Genomic DNA, 24,594 nt, shown 5'->3' on the forward strand with positions numbered 1-24,594 from the left:
CAGTATGAGACCTTTAAATAACACTTTAAACTGTGTTTGTCCCGAAGGTCGCGCCGTTTTTCAAGCACACGAAGTTTCCCCGTAAATATAAAACCAAGATGAAGAGAAGCAGAAAACCTGTATGAGAACATATCTACATCAGAACGAAGACATCTACCCGCATGCAGCTGCAGAGGAATATAAAAATAAACCTGTTAGCAGGGAATTTTTGGCAACTGATGCAACAGCGTGCGACTTCTGAAGGGGGTCATGAACCAAAATATGACATTTAAAAAGCGGGGGAAGTGAAGACTCAACAAAACCGCTCGTGTTCGGACAAGCTTATCATCGACAAACAGGCATTTCCTCGTAACCCCCTTTCCTTACGTTACGTCACTCCACATCCCTCCATGCATCAGACAAAGGGTCTCTAATGCACCACACATGTTTTTATAGTATACAGCTGGAGGTTTCAGTCGAGCACAATGACACAGATATTGTAAAAAACAATAAACAGCTAACAAAAGGGTGTGTCAAAGATATATATATATGAATACGGTGTGACCTTTGGATCTCATAAAACAGAGAGTAATGCAACAGAGTGACAAAGATCATGTGTGCTGGCGTCCCGTCAGGAGTTCACACTGCATGTCAAAACAGAAACCAAAGGCAACCCACATTCCCTACATTACGGGGAGGTGGGGGGTGTTTGTGTGACTGGAGCACATACACCCACAGAGCAGCAGCAGCAGCAGCAGCAGCAGGAGGCGACGGAGGAGGAGGTGACACCGAGGCAGGAGATGAGATGTGAAGCGGAGCGGAGCGGACGACACACCAGAGAGAAGGCTGTTAATTGAAGAATGAAAATGGGGAAGCTCCTTCTGTTTTGCGTGGTTTCTGCTCTCTGTGTGAGCGGTACGCTTCAAAAGAAAGGTAAGAGACGCTGATCAGAGTTTAGTCTAAGGTTTCTTCTTCTGTCATAGTTCTACCTTACAGTGATAGTGTAGCCTGTGTTATTCAATATGATTAAGCGTCTGTGTAACTCTCATTTGTGGGTTGCTCTCAGTAAAGTTAATAAGTGGTAGAGTTGGTTTAGTTGACGTCACTAAGAACATTTACTCACTTTAAACTACTTTATACTTTATCTCAGAGGTGATTATTGTACTTTTTACTCCACTGTGTGTGTCTGACGGCTTTAGTTACTTTACAGATGACACTCTTTCCATCCTCTACGGCAGGAAACGCAAACACACACGTTAGAGCAGCAGCAATATGTCTGTACTATGGACATATCTGTTTTTAGCACTATTTGGACATATTTAATCATATTTATTCACTCCATATTACATTATTACAAACAAACATAACAAGAACAACTGCACTATATCATGTGAACATGTATATATGTCTATTTCTATTTCTTCCCATTTTATATGTAACTTTATTGCTTATTTTTGCTATTTTTTTACCTTATTTTGGTAAAAATATGACAAAAGAATTTCCCCGTCTGCGGGACATTAAAGGTTTTATGATTCTGATTCTGATTCAGGAATATTCAGAATCCAGAATCATCAGATGTAAAAAAGAAACCACATTTTTCTTCTTTCACAACTGGAGAAAAACAACAAGCTGCAACGTGCAGAGTGAGACCGTCACAGCCGACCTAACGTCAGCTCTTAGTTATAACTGATGTTCTGTTACGACACACCATGGTTCATGATCAGGACTGTTTCTGATTCAGCTGGTGACGCCTCACTTTGGATTTTAGGAAACTATTTTTGCTATTTCCGGACATTTTATGCACAAAACAATTAAACAACATATGTATCTCAGTGCAGAGATGCAGAAATGCTGACCAATCAGAGCAGACTGGGCTTTTTCAGGAGGGGGTCTTAAAGAGACAGGCGCCTTAACGGAGCGTTGACGGACAGTATGAGAAAAATAAAGTGTTTTTTGAACATTAAACATGTTCCAGAAGACACCTAAGGTACATGTATAAACCTGAAAATCAGAAAAGTATAGGACCTTAAAGTAAAAGTACAGAAGTATGAGACAGAAGTAAGATTTTCATCCTTTAATTGTCTGTTAAGTTCCTCTCTATCGAAGACTGTCACAGCGACCTTACCATCAGTTCTTAGTTATAACTGATGCTCTGTTACGACACACCGTGGTTCATGATCAGGACTGTTTCTGATTCAGCTGGTGACGCCTCACTTTGGATTTTAGGAAACTATTTTTGCTATTTCCCGACATTTTATGCACAAAACAATGAAACAACATATTTATCTCTCATGAAAAAGGAATTGTTAGTTGTTTGACGGTGATCCAATCAGTGGTGGAAGAAGTATTCACATCTTTTCATAAGTGAACAGTACATACAACCTAGATAATAAACAAAACTCCTTCATTCACAGTCTTGCTTTAAGGTCACAAATAGTAAGATGTCGAACTATAAAGCAGGTCAAAGTGCCTTATTCACACAGTCCTTATTCAGAAACTGTGGCGTCTGTGCTTTAAACGGGCCTTCAGGACTTCCTTCTTACGCTAAAGTGCAGTTACAGTTGTTCCCTGGCTGCAATGACGGTGCAGAGATGCAGAAATGCTGACCAATCAGAGCAGACTGGGCTTTTTCAGGAGGGGGTCTTAAAGAGACAGGCGCTCTAACAGAGCGTTGACAGACAGTATGAGAAAAATAAAGTGTTTTTTGAACATTATAATCCTGAAAATCAGAATAACATAGGACCTTTAGGTACATGTACAGAAATATGAGCATCAAAATGTATTTAAAGTTGTACGCCTTAAGATTTGCGTGTTAAAACAATGGGGATTGATCATGTGACCCACTAATGAAAGCACTTCTACTTGCCTTTCAACTAGTATTAAAATACCCGTGTCTGTGGAGACATTCCCAGGCTAGATGTAAATAGGCCGCCATGTTATTGACGCTGTCGACAGAGGTCGGTCTGTCGGCTGAAATCGCCGCTAACCTCACTGCGTTCACTTGTAGTGAGGGCAGAAGTGTAATAGGAACATGTGTGCGTGCGTGTGTGTGTGTCCGTGTGTGTGTGTGTATCTAAGAGGGGACCATATAGGGGACGGGCGGGGAGCAGAGAGGTGAATGTGTTTCAATAAAGTTTACAAAAGAGCAGAAAAAATGCATTAATGGGAACATAAGAGATGAGAGAGTGTTGCTTGGGGGTGACCCACCTGCTCTACTTTATCCTGTTTCATAAACACTCACTTAAGAAATCAATCATTTGATACAAAATATTGATTCCAACAGAATGCTAGTGTTTTTTTTTTTTTATGCCACAGCTGACCTAAAATGTACAGTTCTGCAGATTAATGGACGCAGTGCTCCAGATCAGAACTACTCCCATATGATTGGTCTTAATAACAGACTGTTACACGCTGTGGTTGACCAATCAGAATCAAGCATTCAACAAATCCACGCAGACCAATAAAGTAGCGTAAAATGTAAATACTCACAAATACCTCAAAATTGTATCGAAGTACTTTATTTATTAATTAATTCATTCATTTATTTATTATTTATTTATTATTGATTTATTATTTATTAATTTAATTTAATTTAATTACAATTATTTTATCATTTATTCGTTTTATTTTATTTTATTTTTTGGATGGCAACGATTAAAAATATATTTTTATAAAAAAGGAAAAAAAATAAATGTACTTGTATACATTAATCCCCCTCTGGACCAACACATTTGTATTCTGCGAGCCTATGAAAGAAATACCCATTCACTTTAGCATGTTCTTGTTTTTGTTGCAGGGAAAAGGAGAAACAAAGAGCAGAGCAACAGCTCGGAGGCTCTTGTTGCTGTGCCCAGAACATTTCTCGGCGACCCGTTGGTCGTTCAGACCGACATCTTTTCTGTCCCCAATGGGACGCAGACTCCCCTTTCACCTCATTCTCCTCCAGCACTGCAGTCCCTAAGCAACAGCACAGCCGGGTACCTCCGCAGCCTTTTGAGCACACGGGTCATCCCGGTTATTTATGTCCTGGTCATTGCTGTGGGGATCCCAGCCAACGTGGCCATTTTGTGCGCCCTGGCCACTAAAATTAGAAAGGTGTCCTCCGCCATCCTCTACTGCAGCCTGGCTGTCTCCGACCTCTTCCTCCTCCTCTCCCTCGTCTTCAAGGCTCACTACCATTTCCATGGAAACCACTGGGCGCTCGGAGAGGCTGCCTGCCGAGTGGTCACGGCCTGTTTCTATGGCAACCTCTACTGCTCAGCCCTGACGCTGGCGTGCATCAGCATCAAGCGCTACCTGGCTGTGGTGCACCCGTTCATGTACAAAAGCCTCCCCAAGAGGATGTTCACCTCCTGGGTCAGCGTCGCTGTATGGGGGGTGTTTGGCGCCGCCGTCGTCCCCGAACTCCTCGTCCAGCAGAGCTACTGGCTCCCGGAGGTAGGCCGCGTCACCTGCCACGACGTCTTGCCCCTGAAGCACACGTCCCATATCTTCCTGCTCTACTACAACCTTCTTCTGACTGTCTTCGGCCTCCTGGTGCCGCTGGTGATCACGGTCGTGTGCTACGCCCGTATCGTCGGCGAGCTGAACCGATCGCACCACGACTGGACGATGTACATCCAGGCCAGCTCACTGGTGTTCGTCATCTTCCTGGTGTGTTTTGCTCCCGCAGGAATCCTGCACTTCCTCCATTACGTGCAACTGTTTGTGGACGCAACGGAGAGTTTGTACGTGCACTTTAAAGTGGCGGTGTGTCTGTGCTGCCTCCACGCCTGTCTGGACCCTTTCCTCTTTCTCCTCATGTCCAGGTCTGTAGGCTCCAAGCTTTACTTTAGGGCCTTCAAAGGGAAAACCCTGAGCTTATCTGTCTGAGAGAGACCTGCCTGTTTTTGATTTTGCGGCAGATTAAGAGGGAACTTGTCTCTTTGGCTGGAATCCAAAGAAGAAGAAGAAGAAGAAGAAGAATTCCTTTATTAGTCCCGCGAATGGGGAAATTCAATTTTCACTCTATTATTATTCATGTTACACACACACAGGCCCAAAATACACACACATGCACAGACAGGACCTATATACATGCAACTAATGGAGAGATGTCAGAGCGAGGGGGCTGCCAATGACCAGCGCCCCGAGCAGTTGGGTGTTCGGTGTCTTGCTCAACAGCACCTCTGCAGTGTCCCGGAGATGAACTGGCACCTCTCCAGCCACCAGTCCACACTCCATACATGGTCCACACAGTGTCTCGAACCAGCAACCCTCCGGTTCCCAGCCCAGTCACCTATAGACGGAGCTACTGCCGCCCCAAAGAGAAAGCAAAATGACTTTGACTGTGTTTAAGATAAACAGGCACTGGACCGACTTCCTGTTGCATTTAAGGTCTTCTCTGCGAGTAGAACGCATATTTCTATATAGCAATACAGTTTTATTGTGCGGGAGCGTGTGTCAGAGATGTTTGTGTGTAAAAATGAAAGAATGCATTTATATATATGACACATAAAAACCGTCTTTGTTGTTTTTAGTGTTTTCCTTCTGTTAAGTTTGTATTTTTTTCACATTTTAGGTCTTCGTGTGAGGACGTTTATGCTTGAAATGTATTTCTGAGGAGACAAAACGTGATTCAAACACGCCCTTAACCATGTTTTGTATTAGAGCATCCTCTCCCTACAGCCACGCTCGATGTATGTCTGCAGTGTAGAGCCTCTCTGTGTGTTGCAGCTTCAGATACATTTGCTGTTTGCTCACAGGAACCATTATCCTTCCCCCACGCTTACTCCACTGGGGCTGATGTCATTTCCTGCCCAGCTTGCACAGGATGTAGGATGACACACCCACACACACACACACACACACACACACACACACACACACACACACACACACACACACACACACAGATATAGGTTCCTGCAATGATTTGTATCTGTCTTGAAACAAATATAAAGTCTGTGGCTAAAATCTAAAAATACATATGAGTGTCTTCTTTAATGATGTATGCGTTAGGGACAGATGGCGCTTTTCGAGCACGTAGGGGCGACTTTATGACGCGGCACAGTGCTTTCTTCACTTGAAGGAGAGCAAATCCCAATCCATTTACCATTAAGTCCATTCAACTCAAATCTTTATTGATAATAAAGATAATAATTATTGATAATTCATTGATTTATGATGATTTAACCTCCTGAGTCCCATACTTTTGTTTGGAGTGCATTTTTAATTCCACCCAGCTATTTAAGGTGAGTAGGATCTGATCAATATGACATGACTAGTGCCTTTGAACATATGGGGACAGTGGGTTCAGTTAAGTCACATAGTATAAAAATTGTTTTTGTACTTTTGCATTCAGCAGTCTCTCCTCTCAGAGAAGTATTCCCTGGAGATGTATCACATGTTCAGCTGCAGAGCGACTGTTATTTTATACAATTTTACACTTTTAAAAACACTTCCATCCATTTTTAACCAGGCTGAAAGTTTTAAAATGTACCAATAAACTTAATTAACTGAAATCATGCAGATGATCCATGAAAAAGCCCTTATAAAGTCGGTTGACTGTATAATAATAGGTCACAATAGAAGGTCACAGGTTCAGCTCCTCAGCCTTCAGACTAAAACACATTTAAAGTGTTAAAAATATATATTTTTAAAAAGGCCTATCGAGCTAGCTAGCTTACCAAGCTAGCTAGCTCAACGACCCAGACTTACGTGTTTTCCTTGTTTCCTCCTCGTTGGATGATGATGATGATGATGTTGTTGTAAATTCGTAGTCCTTGAAATTCGGAAATTCGCAATCCTTGAAATTCGTAGTCCTTGAAATTTGGAAATTCGCAATCCCTGAAATTCGTAGTCCTTGAAATTCGTAATCCTTGAAATTTGTAAATTCGCAAGTTGAAGTTGACGTGAAATTTGACGCACAGTTTTCGCAAGCGCAGCGTTTGAGACCCGACAATTGAAACCATCAACCATTCATACACTCATCACATACACTCCCGTGTGGCATACCTCAGGCAGGGCTCAAACCTACGTTGTGACATCGCTGGACGGCGTCCTTATCCACCGGACCATCTCCGAAGGTGGTGAAGTTAAAAAACCAGAGCGAGAAAGAAAGAAAACTGATGAAAGCTGCAGAAACTTCACTTTCATCAACCTGCAGAGAAACAAAGTTCACAGACAGTAAAGTGTTCACACTGAAACAAGTTCACACTGAAACAAGTTCACACTGATTTACTGTTTCCCTGATTCGTCTCTTTGAGGGTTGTCTTCTTAAAACTCAACTGGCCCCAGCTAGAGTCCTTATAGCTCAGTAGGTTGAGAAACACTTCCACAATTTGAGAGTTGTAGGTTCAAATCCCCTCATGCATTCCTTGTGTTTTCCTTAAAAACCCTAAAACCATGAGGAGTAACCATTAAAACCCCATAAACAGGAACGAAAGGACTCAACGTAAAGAAACCTCCTCTGCAGCTCTGATGCATTTCAGCTGAAAGTGACATAACTTCAAGTGTTTACGTTCAAATTCAGAAAAAGGTTCAACGAGACGAACAATCAAAACCTTTGAATATATATATGTGATGTTTATTTACCAATTAAATAACCTGGACCTGTGATGTGATGTGAGTCCCCGCAAATGTGAAGCAAACCCCCTGAATTTGCACCATAATCACCTTAAAGAGATGCTGGTCCCCTCTCAGAGTCCACAGAGCTCAGGAAGCAGAGTAGAGAGAAGCTCCTTCAGTGAACGCTCACAGGACTCTGCCTCTTATTGTGAAGAGCCTGTCTTAAATGAGCCTAACGAGTCTCTTTCATTAACACTTTCAGCTAAAATGCATCAGAGCTGCTGCAGAGGAGGTTGTTTTGACGTTGAGTCAGTCCTTTCTTTCCTGTTTATAGGGTTTAATTGATCATCTGCAGGGATTTTAGGGTTTTTAGCAGGTAACTGAAGGAAAAGAAGGATAATCAGTGTTAGACAGGCTTTGAACTCACAACCTCCAGAACATAAAGCAAGTTCTCAAGCAACTGAGGCTCCAGGACTTTTCAAACTGACCTGACTCTCACAGAGAAGAGTTAGATGCACAGTTTGTTTCAGTCATGGAGGGATTACTGAACGGGACGACTGGGATCAGGTGAAGTGAGAGACCCTGGCTCGTAAATGTTGCTCCAAACAAACACAAAACGACCACAAAGAGGTGCTTAATGACTGAAAATAGACACAAAACGACCACAAAGAGGTGCTTAATGACTGAAAATAGACACAAAACGACCACAAAGAGATGCTTAATGACTGAAAATAGACACAAAACGACCACAAAGAGATGCTTAATGACTGAAAATAGACACAAAACGACCACAAAGAGATGCTTAATGACTGAAAATAGACACAAAACGACCCCAACAGACAACAAATGAAGACAAAGACACGTAAAATGACCACAGAGAGAAACAAAATGACGACTTAGAAACGCAAAATGACTCAAAATAGATTCAAATCAATCACAGAGGTGCAAAACAAAGAAGACGTACAAACAACTAAACACGGATCTAAAATGACCACAAAGAGAAACCATATGATGACGAAACCACTTAAAGTCGCCTCTTTGAATGTAGGTGTCTTGTTCCTACATAGTCCTTTCTTTCCTGTTCATGGGGTTTAATGGATCCTCTGCAGGGATTTTAGGGTTTTTAGCAGGTAACTGAAGGAAAAAGAAGGATAATCAGTGTCAGACAGGCTTTGAACTCACAACCTTCAGAACATAAAGCAAGTTCTCAAGCAACTGAGGCTCCAGGACTTTACAAACTGACCTGAGTCTCAGAGAGAAGAACTAGATGGACAGTTTGTTTCAGTCACGGATGGATTACTGAACAGGGCTACTGGGATCAGGTAAAGTCAGGGACCCTGACTCATAAATGTTGCTCCAAACAAACACAAAACAACCACAAAGAGATGCTTAATGACTGAAAATTGACATAAAACGACCACAAAAAGGTGCTTAATGACTGAAAATAAACACAAAACAACCACAAAGAGATGCTTAATGACTGAAATTGACATAAAACGACCACAAAGAGGTGCTTAATGACTGAAAATTGACACAAAACGACCACAAAGAGATGCTTAATGACTGAAAATAGACACAAAACGACCACAAAGAGATGCTTAATGACTGAAAATAGACACAAAACGACCACAAAGAGATGCTTAATGACTGAAAATAGACACAAAACGACCACAACAGACCAGAAATGAGGACAAAGACACGCAAAATGACCACAGAGAGAAACAAAATGACGACTTAGAAACGCAAAATGACTCAAAATAGATTCAAATCAATCACAGAGGTGCAAAACAAAGAAGACGTACAAACAACTAAACACGGATCTAAAATGACCACAAAGAGAAACCAAATGATGACGAAACCACTTAAAGTCGCCTCTTTGAATGTAGGTGTCTTGTTCCTACATAGTCCTTTCTTTCCTGTTTATGGGGTTTAATGGATCCTCTGCATGGATTTTAGGGTTTTTAGCAGGTAACTGAAGGAAAAGAAGGATAATCAGTGTAAGACAGGCTTTGAACTCACAACCTTCAGAACATAAAGCAAGTTATAGAGTTTTAGTTTTAGAACTTTTCAAACTGAGCTGAGTCTCATACAGAAGAACTAGATGCACAGTTTGTCATGGAGGGATTACTGAACGGGGCTACTGAGATAAGATAAAGTCAGGGACCCTGACTCCTAAATGTTGCTCCAAATAAACACAAAACAACCACAAAGAGGTGCTTAATGACTGAAAATAGACACAAAACGACCACAGCAGACAACAAATGAAGACAAAGACAGGTAAAATGACCACAGAGAGAAACAAAATGAAGACTTAGAAACGCAAAATGGATTCAAATCAATCACAGAGGTGCAAAACAACAAAGACGTACAAACAACTAAAAATTGATGTAAAATGACCACAAAGAGAAACCAAATGATGACAAAACCACTTAAAGTCGCCTCTTACCTGTCCGTGCCCAGGGGCCCATTGGCTCAGATTACGTAAATACAATTAAATATTGTATATTAAAGGTATTGATTCTCTCCTGTGTTTAAAGTTTAACATGAAACCTGAGAAAAGCATTTTGTTATGAATTTGAAGGGTTTTTAATGGGTTATCCTCATGGTTTAAGGGTTTTTAAGGAAAACACTGAAGATGCATCAGGGGATTTGAACCCACAACCTTCAGAATATGCAACACTTCCTCTACTTACTGAGCTACAAAGACTTCAACAGATTGCATGACTCCCACAGATGAGAATCAGACGGACAGTTTATCAGTGTGAACTTGTTTCAGTGTGAACACTTTTCTGTCTGTGAACTTTGTTTCTCTGCAGGTTGATGAAAGTGAAGTTTTTGCTGCTTTCTTCAGTTTTCTTTCGTTCTCGCTCTGGTTCTTTGACTTCACCACCTTCGGAGATGGTACGGTGGATAAGGACGCCGTCCGGGGACGTCACAACGCAGGTTTGATCCCTGCCTGAGGTATGCCACACGGGAGTGTATGTGATGAGTGTATGAATGGTTGATGGTTTCAATTGTCGGGTTTCAAACGTTGCGCTTGCGAAAACTGTGCGTCAAATTTCACGTCAACTCCAACTTGCGAATTTACGAATTTCAAGGATTGCGAATTTCCGAATTTACAAGGACTACGAATTTCAAGGATTGCGAATTTACAAGGACTACGAATTTACATCATCATCATCATCCAACGAGGAGGAAACAAGGAACACGTAAGTCTGGGTCATTGAGCTAGCTAGCTTGGTAAGCTAGCTAGCTCGATAGGCCTTTTTAAAAACACACTTTAAATGTGTTTTAGTCTGAAGGCTGAGGAGCTGAACCTGTGACCTTCCACTGCATATTATCATACAGTCAACTGACTTTATAAGGGCTTTTTCATGGATCATCTGCATGATTTCAGTTAATTAAGTTTATTGGTACATTTTAAAACTTTCCCCTTGGTTAAAAATATATGGAAGTGTTTTTAAAAGTGTAAAACCGTATAAAATAACAGTCACTCTACAGCTGAACATGGGACAAAAGTGCACAAAGTACAAAACTTTGTTCATTATTATTCAACTCGTTTGAGGACATTAAGATTATTATCACTCCTGCAAAGTCAGGAAACCAACGGTTAAGAAGAGTATAAACAGCTTTAAGACTTATTCTTCCTATGTGATACATCTCCAGGGGATACTTCTCTGAGAGGAAAGACTGCTAAATGCAAAAGTACAAAAGCTATTTTTATGCTAGTGACTAAATTAAACCCACTGTCCGCATATGTCCCCATTTTGCAAAGCTACTTCTTCCTTGTTTGCGAAGGAGAGGTACCGCAGGTCCTTCCTTCCTGCTGCTGTCAGACTTTACAATCAGCACTGCTCCCAATAGACTACTGACCTCATCCTGTACCCTGCACTGTGCAACATGCCTGTCACTCCTGTTTATCTGGCCATATTTACTCATATTTATTCACTCCATATTACATTATTACAAACAAACATAACAAGAACAACTGCACTATATCATGTGAACATGTATATATGTCTATTTCTATTTCTTCCCTTTTTAAATGTAACTTTATTGCTTATTTTTTATCTTATTTTGTAATATTCTGTTGCTGCTGTGACAAAAGAATTTCCCCGTCTGCGGGACATTAAAGGTTTTCTGATTTTGATTCTGTTCAAAGACTAGTTTTGTCATATTTATCAGATCCTTCTAACCCATGTGTGTGTAACAGTATGTGATGAATGTATGTGTGTGTATGTGTGTGGTTTCATTTGTCTGCTCTAAAAATACAATTTCACACTTTGAGATCTCAAAAGCTGTTCAACATCGTGCAGCCAGGAGGAAACAAGGAAGCTCAGGTGGTCGAGCTAAGCTAGCTAGCTTAGCAAACCAGCTAGCTTCAATATCTATATATTTAATCACTTTAAATGTGTTTTAGTGGGCAGGCTGTTTAACTCCATATTGTACACATATATACAGTAAACTTGCTTTTAATTGATTGTTTGCATGATTTAAGGTAAAACTGGTAAATTTTAATGGACATTAAAAATGGTTTAAAGTATTTAAAAGCCTTTAAAATGTGCATATTAACATTACACATATCAATTAATGTTTTACCTTTACCTAAACCTGATTTGTTCTTTAATTAAGATGCAATTATATGGTTAATTATTGGCTATATAAAAGGTTTGTAGTTGTGTATAAGAATGTTTTGTCTCCCCAGTTTAAGGGTTAAAAAGGTGCCTCTGTCTTTTATTTTGAAGAAATAATCCTCTTACAAGTTAAAAAGCAATTCAATTCATTTCTAAATATTGCTGTAATTGACTCTTGTGTCCTTATTGCACTGTGTTTAAGCATTTAACTTCATCCTGTACGTTTTACACTGTGAAGTAAAAGTCCCACAGTCTCACTTTAGGGGCGGCAGTAGCTCAGTCCATAGGTGACTTCGCTGGGAACCGGAGGGCCGCTGGTTTGAGTCCCTGTGTGGACCATGAATGGAGCGTGGACTGGTGGCTGGAGAGGTGCCAGTTCATCTCCTGAGCACTGCCAAGGTGCTGTTGCGCAAGACACCGAACCCCCAACTGCTCGGGGCGGCCGGTCACTGGCAGCCCCCTTGCTCTAACATCTCTCTAGGTGTGTGTGTGTGTGTGTGTGTGTGTGTGTGTGTGTGTGTGTGTGTGTGTGTGTGTGTGTGTGTGTGTGTGTGTGTGTGTGTGTGTGTGTGTGTGTGTGTGTGTGTGTGTGTGTGTGTGTGTGTGTGTGTGTGTGTGTGTGTGTGTGTGTGTGTGTGTGTGTGTGTGTGTGTGTGTGTGTGTGTGTGTGTGTGTGTGTGTGTGTGTTCCCCATTGCGGGATGAATAAAGGAATTCTTCTTTAATTAAAGAACTGCTGATCTCAGTTTGTCCTCTGTGCTTTGACTGAAGAACAACAACCACTAAAGTCTAATTACATAAAACGAAGAACGTTTGTTATATTTGATCTAAAATGACATTAAAACAAACAGGAACAGTCAACAGTGGGTCTTTAAATGATGCTCCGTAACAGCTCACAGGAGTCTGTCTGGGTCCATTTTGCATAAATGGCGCCCTCTGCTGGTGTAAGTGGATGCAGCAATAATTGAAGATGATGGAAAAAGAAAAAAGGCACCAGGTGCTGCTGTTCAAATGAAACTCTTTATTCAAGATGTGGACACCAGAGGGATCCACCTTTACACTGCATTCACTTGAGCCTTTTCTTATCAAAATAAAATCATATCAAGGACAGGTAATAGCTTTTACACACACCTCCACACGTTGTTCGACAGCAGAGGTTTTCAAATCTGACACACGAATTTAACTCCTGCGACTTCACGACGACCACGAATCGAACCGCAAACCTTTTTCCCCCAACGCAGATTTGACCACCCCTGCTGGACAACACACTGCAGTACACACAGTCATCTTGCTACAAGCATGCCCTTTCACCATGACCTAGACGTCAACTCAGTATAACGAACACCTGTCCCACAACAAATCCGACGACGCACAAGAAATGATACATTCACCGTTGACCCGGGAATCACGCGTCTGTTCCCCCCACCGCAGAGGAAACAGCCAAGACACCAAAATGGGGGAAAAGCCCACACACACACACAACAACAGAAGGACCTCAGCGACAAACATGCAGGAATTCTTGGGTTTTTTTTGGAAACAGTGATGTAGAGTGAGTTTGTTCAGCGCAGGTGGAGGAAGAGGGAAGGACGAGCAGACGGACGGAGATGAAGCGTCGAACGACAGGAAACCAGATTTCATCAGTCATTTCATCTGAAAAAGGGTAATAGCTGCATGTAGGAGATTGTGTGCTGCGTAAATTTGCTTTCCGGAGTAAGAAATATGGCAATAACAGCACGTCACGTATTTACGCAGACACTAAGTATCATCATCATAAAACTGATTTGAAAATAATCGCATGAAACAGAACTATGCGTTTGCGTTACTTGACTTTTTTTGTGTGATTAAACAAACCCAGGAGAGAACACGTTACGGGTTTTTACAAATTGCCTAATGCATTTTAACATCGTAGCAGTAAGAGCTCCATTTATTAGAGGTTTTTAAAGGATCCGTTCACCAAAATCACAAAAACACACTTTATTATGTAGCTCAAGTGGTATCTAGGGGGTAGTTGTATTTGCCCAGATACTCATCTGTAACAGTGACGGGCAGATACTTCAAGTCCGTTCATTAAAAAGACTTCGACTGTAAATAGTCCCACTCACTGCGCTGACACACTCTTCACGAGTTTGCATACTGTATTTTCGCAGCACTCGTCACTCACTCATCTTCAACCTTTTATCCAGGATCGGGTGGTTGGTCTAGCAGGGGACCCCAAACTTCCCTTTCCCGGGCCACATTAACCAGCTCTAACTGGGGGATCCTGAGGCGTTCCCAGGCCAGTGTGGAGATCTAATCTCTCCACCTGGTCCTGGGTCTTCCCCGAGGCCTCCTCCCAGCTGGACGTGCCTGGAACACCTCCCTAGGGAGGCGCCCAGGGTTCATCCTTACCAGATGATCCTGAACCACCTCAACTGGCTCCTTTCAACGCAAAGGAGCAGCGGCTCTACTCCGAGTTCCTCACGGATGCTGAACTTCTCCCCCTCTCTCTAAGGGAGACTCCAGACCCCCTCCTGAGAAAACCCATTTCAGCCGCTTGTACCCGCGACCTGGTTCTTTGGGTCCTGACCCAGCTTTCATGACCACAGGTGAGGGTAGGAACCAAGATTGAGCGGTAGATCCAGAGCTTTGCCTTCCGGTTGACTTATGTTCACAAAGAACTTCTTGACTCTCGGCCGCAGAAAAATGTAATTATTGAGGCGGGCGGGACTTCGCCACTGCTTGCGTGTTTTTGGTGTATTGTACTTTCACCTTATTGTACATTCAGTGAACGAAACGCTAAACAGACTTGATAAGAGCTCAGACTGCGTATTCCCACTGATGAAACCTTAACACGACTGAACTTTCAGTTTAGTGAAGTGAGAAGTGTCTTTTGTAAAAGGATAAGCCAGTAAGCTGTATATAAAGCTGGGTAAAGATGCTGTTTGACTTTAATAAGCCCTCTCAGTAAGCCCCCTCCACGTTCACTTTGCCGCTGACTGAGAGCCCAAGCGTGGCCATTCATGTCCCGGACGTACTTCACAAAACCACAGCCTTTTTTCCAATCGTAACCAAGTGGTTTGCCTCACCCTAACTTTCACTGTTTGTGGGCCAAAGTCGGTATCGTAACGGTACTTTTGGTGACTCGTTGTCCACTTCCGGTCCGTCTGTCTCTCAGTCGTCTTTCTTTCCCTGGTTCGATACCATACAAACCTGTTCTAGTTACTCTGAATAATCCACATACCTCTTTCTGAACAGTTTTTACTGGATCTACTTTCTACTGAGGAAATAGTCCCTTAGAAAACTGTCAAAATGTTGATTGGTCAGACAATACTTCCACAAATATTAAGTAGATTGCCCTGACATTTAGTACAGATATTCATGATCCTGCTGACTTACACCTCTACTAACTGTATGGCTGCTAAATATGTTTCTTGTGGAATTGGGTGAACTGATCCTTTAAGCATGGCTTTTAATTTTACGTTATCATGTAGTTTGAAATCCTCCCCCGAAAAAAACAAAACCCAGTTCTCTGGTATAGAAAACAAAACAAAACCCGGCTTTCGACACATGAGATGAGATGGTCACTTGATCTTAAAAGGGTTTGTCTGGACACACACACACACATTCATACACACATACATAAAAAAGCAGGAGAGAGCAGCAAAGCTTCCAGCAAAGGTTTGGAAGGAGAGACAGGCTCAATGGAGAGAGAGAGAGAGAGAGAGAGAGAGAGAGAGAGAGAGAGAGAGAGGCACGACATCTGAGAAAGGCCTTTGAGTTTCGGAGGGAGCAGCAGCAAGGCAGGAGGAGAGGACACGACTGGATGAGAGACACTACGAGCAAACCCGGGGGGGTGAGACGAAACAAGGGACGGAGAGGAGCAGAGTATAACAGCAGAGTATAAATTCTTCTCGACAAGATCAGATTGCAACAAAGAGCAAAGCCCTTCGTGGTGAGCTCGGCGCCACGAGACGAAAAACACGACACAGACACGAGAGAGGGAGAGAGAGAGAGAGAGGGAGAGAGAGGGAGAGAGAGAGAGAGAGAGAGAGAGAGAGAGAGAGGGAGGGAGAGAGAGAGAGAGAGAGAGAGAGAGAGAGAGAGAGAGAGAGAGAGAGAGAGAGAGACAGAGAGAGAGAGAGAGAGAGAGAGAGAGGAAGCATTCAGACAAAAGGTTTCCAATCTCAAAAATCTCTTACTGTAAAAAGCAGAAAATGTAAACCTCTTTTCACTTTAGAAATGTAGCTGCTGAAGTCGCCAGTTCTGACTAAACTACTGTACTATACTGTCATTGATTTTTATTATATTTATTTATTCTTTTCACTTATGGCCTTGTTGTTTTTGCAAATTGCAGCAAAAGGCTTGAACGTCAACAACCGTTGGTGGAATACCAATTGCAGGTGTAGAAACGGTTCGAAAGCACCTTCGATTTCTGGCCCTTTAAACTTAAAAAGCACACTGGTGAAGAAATAAATAGCATAAATAAACGACTAAATCTATTGATACACACATAAACGAGCACACAGCAGACACGCTGTTGCAAAATGATTTGTACGTCGAGGAATAGTTTGACATTTTGTTGCTTTCTTGCTGAGGGTTAGATGCAAAGGTCGGTAGAGACAGTGCAGAAGCGAGGTGGCGCAACAAGAGTTGTTTTGTACTTGTGTCATGTGGTTTCTGTGTCTTTATGATGCTAGCGGCAGGTAAACGTGAACACAGATTATGATCTTTCCCTTAGAGCCATAGTCACTGAAATAAATAGGCCACATATCTCCAGAACTTTTGACACTTAAATCACATTATTCCGGAGGAAAATTAGCTTTATTTGAGACCTGTTCCTGCTTCAGCAACTCGCGAGATCTGGCATCACAGCTAACGCTCTAGCAAACTGATATTTTTGTAATGCTAAATATGGCTTTTTGCTGTGTAAATATCTCATGTTAGCAAAATATAACCTCCAAAACACTCTCAAATGAGGATCGTGTTTGCATGGTAAATACAGTACGATGCTACAGCTAGCTAGCTCGGCTTAGCACAACTGCTGGAAGTGGTGGGCTAGCCGTGCTTAGCACCTGGCCAAGGGAAAATCCGGCTCAATTCAACACTTCTTCTTTTTTGGAAAGGCTTAAACAAACAATATATTACATGTTAATTCGTGAGCTTTAGAGGTGTTGGGAGGCAGATTTTGTTTCTGTATCTCTGGACAGAGCCAGGCTAGCTGTTCTCCCCATGCTTCCAGTCTTTAAGCAAGGCTAGTGTTAGCTTTGAATAAGCGCAGTTGCCCCAAAATGTCAAACTATCCCTTTAATCTGAGCCAGCTTGAGCAGGATTTGGAAGGAGACGGTTGTGGGAAGTCCAAGCCTTTTGCAGCACTGACACGTGCATCCGTGGGGTGCATGTGCGAAACTGCTAATGAGCCGCTGATATACAGAGTTTAACCACCACTTGTTTCTCAACAGTAGAGAAACTGAAGAACGCGGCAGAGCATTGGCTGCCAACCACTGGACACTCATTCGTACATTTCTAACCTTTGATTTTACTCTTCAAACTCTTTATATCTACAGCTCATTAAGTCAATATCCTTTATTATTCACCAGGTGTTTACTCAGAAATATAAGAACAACAATCGCTTGTCCTGTATTTGAGTTTGAGAGGATAGTCAACGTTATTTATTAAATAATAAATACCAGAAGGATGACGGCAATGCCTGTTCCTGTGACAGTTAAACAAATCATAGTCGATTAATGAATGGTTATTCAGTTAACTGAGTAAACACCTGGTAAGCAAGTCATACTGTTCTATGTTGAGGTTCACATGAGGACATTGGCGCGCGTGTCTGGCAGTCGGAGCCCCACCAGCCCGCCGCCAACCAACACAGTTGATGCCATCAGAATGGGGATAGCCTTGGTGATACCGACCAGTGAGCCAAAGATCAGGTTGCCCAGCACCGCCGCCAGCTTACACATGGCATTACAGAAGCCGAAGCCTGTGCCCCTGAAAACAAGGAGACAAGAAAGACGCCGCAGAGAGTCGAAGCAGTTACTATGGTGCTGTTTTGGGGTTCTAAAGAATTATGGTTAATTTCTCATGGAAGTGTGTTTTATGTTTGTTTTATTCTGTCTTTTCTCTACTAACGAGTGCATGCCATAGAAGAATATATGTATTTAATGACATAATTTCCAACTTTGAAATGCCATTTTCAATTGTTCTTGTTAATCAGCGTGCCATATCAACATTAAAGTGTAATTCTGGCATAAAATGATCCCATGAGGCAGTACGGTGAAGGCATTCAAAGGTCTTTTTTAACCACTAATACTGCTGAAAATAACAGCAAACCTCTGCAGCAGCATGAGAAGAGTCCCAACACACAAAACAAAGCACCAACAACGTAGTTAGTGAACACAGAGTTTATTAAAAGAGTGTTTTAAAGACTTACCTACTGGCCCCTGTACCAGCTCCTCTCATAGTAAAGTCCATTCAAGTGGATTACCAAAGTCAATCCCAAAGGAAGGAGCCCATTGGTGCTTTGTTTTGTGTGTAGGGACTCTTCTCATGCTGCTGCAGAGGTTTGCTGTTATTTTCAGCAGTATTAGTGGTTAAAAAAGACCTTTGAATGCCTTCACCGTACTGCCCAGAGCTAATCAGTGTTAGCCACATCCGGCTGCTAGCGACTGTTAGCGACTGTCCGGGATTTCGCCGTTTATACATGAAAAAAAACTGTCTTTATGGTTTATTTGATGTATGTAAGTGCTGAATAAGACCATGGGATGATATAACGCTGGAATAACACTTTAAGCCCAGCTCACCTCCTGTCTGTCGGGTACAGCTCAGCGGTGACCACATCTAGGGAGTTCCAGGCGGAGATACTGAGGCCGTTGTAGAGACAGAGCATGAAGATCATCATCGACTCGCTGGTGCCGAACCAAAGGAAGAAGCAGCTGATGCCTGACAGCACCATAGAGCCGCCTGCAGGACACCACACGGCACATCTTTAACATCACATTTACTTCACCATCAGGGGACACTTTGTAGGAGCAAATGCTGCTCTGCTAAGTCATACCTAACATGCTAAGACGTCCTATTTTGTCCATGAGGAGGGCAGAGACAATGTTTCCGGGGAGCACAGCCAGCGTTCCCAGGAAGTTGACAAAATAGACCCAGTAGGCGCTGTAGTCGTCGTCAAATGTCATCTGACAGCCGGTCTTGTTGTGGTGGAAGGAGCTGTTGATCACTCTGGAATTGGTCAGTTTGGCGTCGTCAATATCTGCGAATGCGAGAGGCAACAGTTCAGAACATTTCTCAGAACTGTTGAAATGTTTCTCAGAACATTTCATAATGTCTGACCTGCATTCCCCTTTCTTCCTGAGTGTGTTTTTGCCCCCAAAATGATTGGATTGCACTTTTCAGTGGGTTTATTAAAAGCTCAATTTGATGTTTCAGATGCTGCCACAGATGCCTTTGTTCAAATACATAAAAACAAAAACATGTTGCATCTGGATGCATCTACAACAGCATCTACAGATAAAAAGCAACCCTGCAGGAGTGTTGCATGGTTAGATATTGCCATTTTCAGTGCTCCGAAGCCGAGCCTGGCTCAGTTTCTACGTTAACTACAGTCGCCCGGGTTCAGAGAGGCAATCTGTGCAAAGGGCGGAGAGGTTAAGCAGTAATTTAGTGGCATAAAGCAAAAGCCATAAACGCTCAAACACATTTCTTTCTTCCCCTGGAAGCTCGGACGTTAGAGCCGAAATGAAGTGTCAGAAAAAGACAGAGAGACTGAGTGAGACTTATGTGTGAGCCACCTACACTGTAATAGGATTTTACTGGGCAAAGAAGGAAACACCTCAGTACGGGGGAAACTGTGCGTCTGAATAGACCTCATTCATCAACAACTTAAAACTCACTGATGCAGTTTTCACAAAGATTCTCTGATGTGTCATTATTTAACATTTGTTCTCAGGTAAGAACAAACTCTGTGCACACTGAAGAGCACTCCGTAGACCTCAGAGTTTTTGTGCGTCTTGTCGACTGTTTTGGAATCTTTTCATCGATCAAATCTGCGGTAAACACTCCACCTCCACATCACACCAACGTGAACCTTTCACCACCATTGTTTTAAATATCCGCGCATGGTCCCTCCTTCTATTTTCTATGTCCCAACAGGCGCACAGAAATTACGTCAGAACCGTCGTAGGCCTCGTGCTCGTACACGTGCGCACGCTCGTGCTCGTACATGTGCAAACGTGCTCTACAAAAGCCCACCTCTCTCAGACGGGCCGTGGACGGCCAGCTGTCCGCAGTTATGCGCGTAGCGGTTACACACACACTGGTCAAACGCACTAGGCTAGACCCGAAAAACCTGTTTTGGCCCGGTGCGGAAGTGTGAGTGCGCCCTTACACACATTAAGTGCTGACACGTTTGTGTGAAACAGATGCTTATTGCAGTTAATTCACCTGTACAGTTGTATATCATTGAATGATTTAAAACAGCCACATTTTCAGCATTTACAGTATTTCTCTCTATATGTTTATTATTTTACAAAGCAATATGGTCTTTTAAATTAAATAGACATTAACCAAAGTAGGGCTGTTTGTTGTTTTGTTCCTTTTTTAGCCTTTATTGAAAAGAACTGAAGAGTGACAGAGAGTCAGCGCTTTAAGAACATGGTGAAAATCTGACTTAAGCTTTCCTTAAAGGATGAAGATGAAGAATCTTTATTAAAAGCTACATCTAAAAAAAAAAAAAGAATACATTTTCAGGGCGTTTTGAGGGGTCCAGAATGAAAGCATTGCTTTTCTATAAAAAAATATATTTAGTCTGAATTAATATGTAATATATAATATTTATCATAACTTTCTGTCCCGTTCTGTTTCCATGGTAGCAGCCAATAGCGTTGGGCGTTGCTGGTTGCCAGGGTTGTCTGTTGTTGGGTGCAGCTACTGTAGGCTGGCACTGGGTGAAATAGAGTTTGCCAATCCTGCAGCTGAGTGAGCGGAGACGGGCAAAGAAGTTCAACGGCATTAAAACGCACGCCCAAATGGCTACGTTTCTCCTTGATCTGTAAGCTAACTTTCATGTTAACTTAGCTGTAACGGCTAACGCTAACGGCTAACACTAACTGTCAGTCAAACTCCTCTAATTTTGTTTTGATGCTGTGATTTTCCAGAGGGGACGGGTTCAAACAGGCTCAAACAGACTCCGTTCTCCTGTAGGCTACTGGGCCAGGTCTGACCAACCTGGCAACCCGAGTGCTGGAGTTATTTTTTGTTGTTGGGACTACGATCTTGAGACACTAGATGGCGCTGTTCTGCTCATTCTCCATATTCAACCTTTAAGAATAAACTTCAGAAAAGACGTAGGAACGTATCGGAGCATGAGGCCCAGTGTGAGGGAGTCGTGCAGGTGTAGACTCACCCGTGTTGTAAAAGAAGGAGTCCACAATGGTGCAGTTTTTAAAAAAGGATCCCACGGAGGAGACGTCTTCGAAATAGCAGTTGAGGAAAGATGAGTCGATGAACGTGACCGCCTTGAACTTCATACCGATGAACCTGGGAGAAAGAAGGAGTGAGGAGTGGGAAATCAAATAAAAGGATGAAAAGGATGCTCCACTAAAAGCAGCGAATTCGATGCAGTTGAACAAACAACAGCGTGCTTTTTACCGCGCTGTTCCTTTTTTTCACGCATTCTCTCTTTTTGTCAAAACCTGCCGACTACATTACCCACAAAGCAACTCAACTGTTAGTCTCTGGAGGTCTGGCAAACTCACTCCTTTGTAACGCAACCTTGTCTTCAGCCCCAACCGATGCTAACTCAGGTGACATCACACGGGGCCATTTAACCAATTCTGTGCAGCTCCCTTTCAGAGCAACATATTGTACAATCTGTTGACTTTATCTAAGATTTGCCGTTACTAGTGAGTTTACAGATTAAGATTTAACTTATAAAACATGTGATCTACTGATAAAACATCATGCATCTCGATAGATTCAGCTAGGAACAGTATATAAAAGAATCAGAGACTTTAATATAACAAGCCCATTTTGCATAATGAGTACTTTCACTTTTGATATTTGACGTGTATATATATATATATTTTTTTTTTTTCTTCTTTTTTCTATATTAGGATCCTCATTACCACCCTTGGCAGCATCGGCTATTCTTCCTGGGGTCAGACATACACACAACATACACATAAACAGTCACACTTACACATAAGAAACCTGCATTTGTACATTTGACACAACAAGAACAAACAACGGCAGCTCCCTAATAATTAACAACCACAGAGACACAGACACCACAAGCATCACCATTTCTCTACACTCAGGTTTCATTCTGTACGGGGCGGCAGTAGCTCAGTCCATAGGTGACTTGGCCGGGAACCGAAGGGTCGCCAGTTTGAGTCCCTGCGTGGACGATGAATGGATCATGGACTGGTGGCTGGAGAAGTGCCAGTTCATCTCCTGGGCACTGCAGAGGTGCTGTTGAGTAAGGTACCGAACTCCCAACTGCTCGGGGCGCCGGTCACTGGCAGCCCCCTCGCTCTAACATCTCTCCATTAGTTGCATGTATATAGCCAACCCAGACCATCATACATGCTGGTCACATTTGTTCGATAAGAACATAAAAGAGCGAGTATTTTACTGGTAAACCTTTAAATGCAGGATTGAACTTTGAACAGAGTGACATTGTACTTCTTCCACTCTCTACTTAAGAAAAGACGAGCACGTCCATCCTTTAACACGTCTGCGGTCTTAAGAGCGTGATCTATACGACCTGTTGCATGCTGCTGTACACAGTATCAGGGTGTTGGTCTGGATCTAATCTCTTAATAAACGGTCTCCTCTCCAGTGAGGGTGGGGAAAAAACAAAAACAGCGTATCAGTGTTCTTCTCTCTGGCCCTTTTGTGTACACGAGGACCAGGAGGAGGAGGAACAGATGTGTGTGAGAGAGAGAGAGAGAAAGAAAGAGAGATATGGTTTTTAATTTCCTGGTGGGGGAGTAGATAAAGGATGCAGAATTAATATAACCGGCAGCGTAGTGTTGTTTGCGGGAATGACGGATAGTACCGCAATCCCACGACGGGACGAGTGTTTTCTAACCACAACAACACTGTGCCGAGGGACGCTCACGCTCACGGGTTCGGATCACAGTCCAGTTGAATCATTCCTTAATTAATCTCTTTGTCTGAGAAAGATGGTGGTGGTGCTGTTTTTTGTACCTGTCATTTAGAAAGACGCCGTTTCTGTGGATCTGGTTCTCCAGGGTGAAGTTGAAGGTGAAGTCCTCGATGCGTTCGCTGTTGTGGATCTTCACCCTGGAGGCGTACTCGTCGGCCTGGAGGTGCTTGATGACGTCCGGGAACCACACAGAGAGCCCGTAATACCTGCACACAGAGACAGCTCACTGCAGTGAAGCGTGTTCACGGACGTACCCCGTCGCCACACTGACACAGCTGATTGTGGCGCCGCTCAATGTGAATTCACTTTGAATTATTGTGTTAAAGAGCCTGTGAAGGTTCTCATGTGTCCAGGTCGTCGTTACCCTTCAAAGCAATTGCAGTCAAAAGCAACTGGACTTGGTTATTTGTCTAGGAAGACGTTTCACCTCTCATCCAAGAGGCTTCATCAGTTCATGTACGCATCTGACCAGGCTGGGACTGGACCAGGACCAGGACCAGGACCAGGACCAGGCTGGGACTGGACCAGGACCAGGACCAGGACCAGGCTGGGACTGGACCAGGACCAGGACCAGGACCAGGCTGGGACTGGTCCAACTAACTGGCGTGGAGATCCAGGTAATTAACCTCACAAGGCCGATGATGTCACTGGGACCCTTTGTGCTCCAAGTGCCAACGACCGTCGTTATAATTTAATAATAATATATATAATAATATTATTGGCATATTTAATGTCATATTAGTATATTTATGATCTCAATTTTAGTCTCAATGTGCAATACTAATATTTTCCTCTGTGCCTTGGTGTAAATACATAATATTTAAAAATATTGTATATATTGTTCCTTATATTTTATATTTCCCTGTGTTTATATTGTTCATATTTTTCTACATTTTATTGTTTCTTATTGATGCTTCTTTTGTGTTTGCTGTCCACTTTGCTTCTGTAATAAGGACATTTCCCCTTTGTGGGACTAATAAAATAATATTTTATCTTATTTATCGAGTCATTCATTCATTCATCTTCAACCGCTTGTCCCTGTCTTGCCCCTTTTGTTGTGAGGCGACAGTGCTAACCACAATTACACCGTGTCGCCCCCTATATCATTTTATACACTAATATTTTGTTCTTTTGATCACCTTATAATCAAAGTCCCATTACCCTCAATTGTTATTTTTGTGAGAATCAATCTTAGAAACAACACAAAAAATCTCCACACAGAAGGGCCCCGGCTGGGATTTGAACCAGGAACCTCTTGTTTTGAGGCAACAGT

The 24,594-nt window shown here is 42.6% G+C and overlaps 2 protein-coding genes across 2 annotated transcripts in view; one reads left to right on the plus strand and one right to left on the minus strand.

The window, feature by feature from the left end:
* Positions 1-746: 746 nt before the first annotated feature.
* Positions 747-5,822, plus strand: LOC310958574 (proteinase-activated receptor 3-like). Its single transcript, XM_083929552.1, has 2 exons — positions 747-912; positions 3,776-5,822. The coding sequence occupies exons 1-2, from the start codon at positions 840-842 to the stop codon at positions 4,849-4,851; spliced, it is 1,149 nt and encodes a 382-aa protein (XP_083785678.1). The 5' UTR covers positions 747-839; the 3' UTR covers positions 4,852-5,822.
* Positions 5,823-17,502: 11,680 nt separating this feature from the next.
* LOC310958367 (synaptic vesicle glycoprotein 2C-like) overlaps positions 17,503-24,594 on the minus strand; it is a gene marked incomplete at its 5' end in the record, with an annotated part of 52,750 nt that continues 45,658 nt past the window's right edge. The window contains 5 exons of the mRNA XM_083929273.1: positions 17,503-18,133; positions 18,946-19,105; positions 19,200-19,403; positions 21,555-21,688; positions 23,363-23,527. Of these exons, the coding sequence (XP_083785399.1) occupies positions 17,950-18,133; positions 18,946-19,105; positions 19,200-19,403; positions 21,555-21,688; positions 23,363-23,527 (847 nt within the window). The 3' untranslated portion in view covers positions 17,503-17,949. The remainder of the gene's footprint in view (positions 18,134-18,945; positions 19,106-19,199; positions 19,404-21,554; positions 21,689-23,362; positions 23,528-24,594) is intronic.

Source organism: Echiichthys vipera (assembly GCF_963691815.1).
Source record: "Echiichthys vipera genome assembly, chromosome: 16".
NCBI classification, from domain to species: Eukaryota; Metazoa; Chordata; class Actinopteri; order Perciformes; family Trachinidae; genus Echiichthys; species Echiichthys vipera.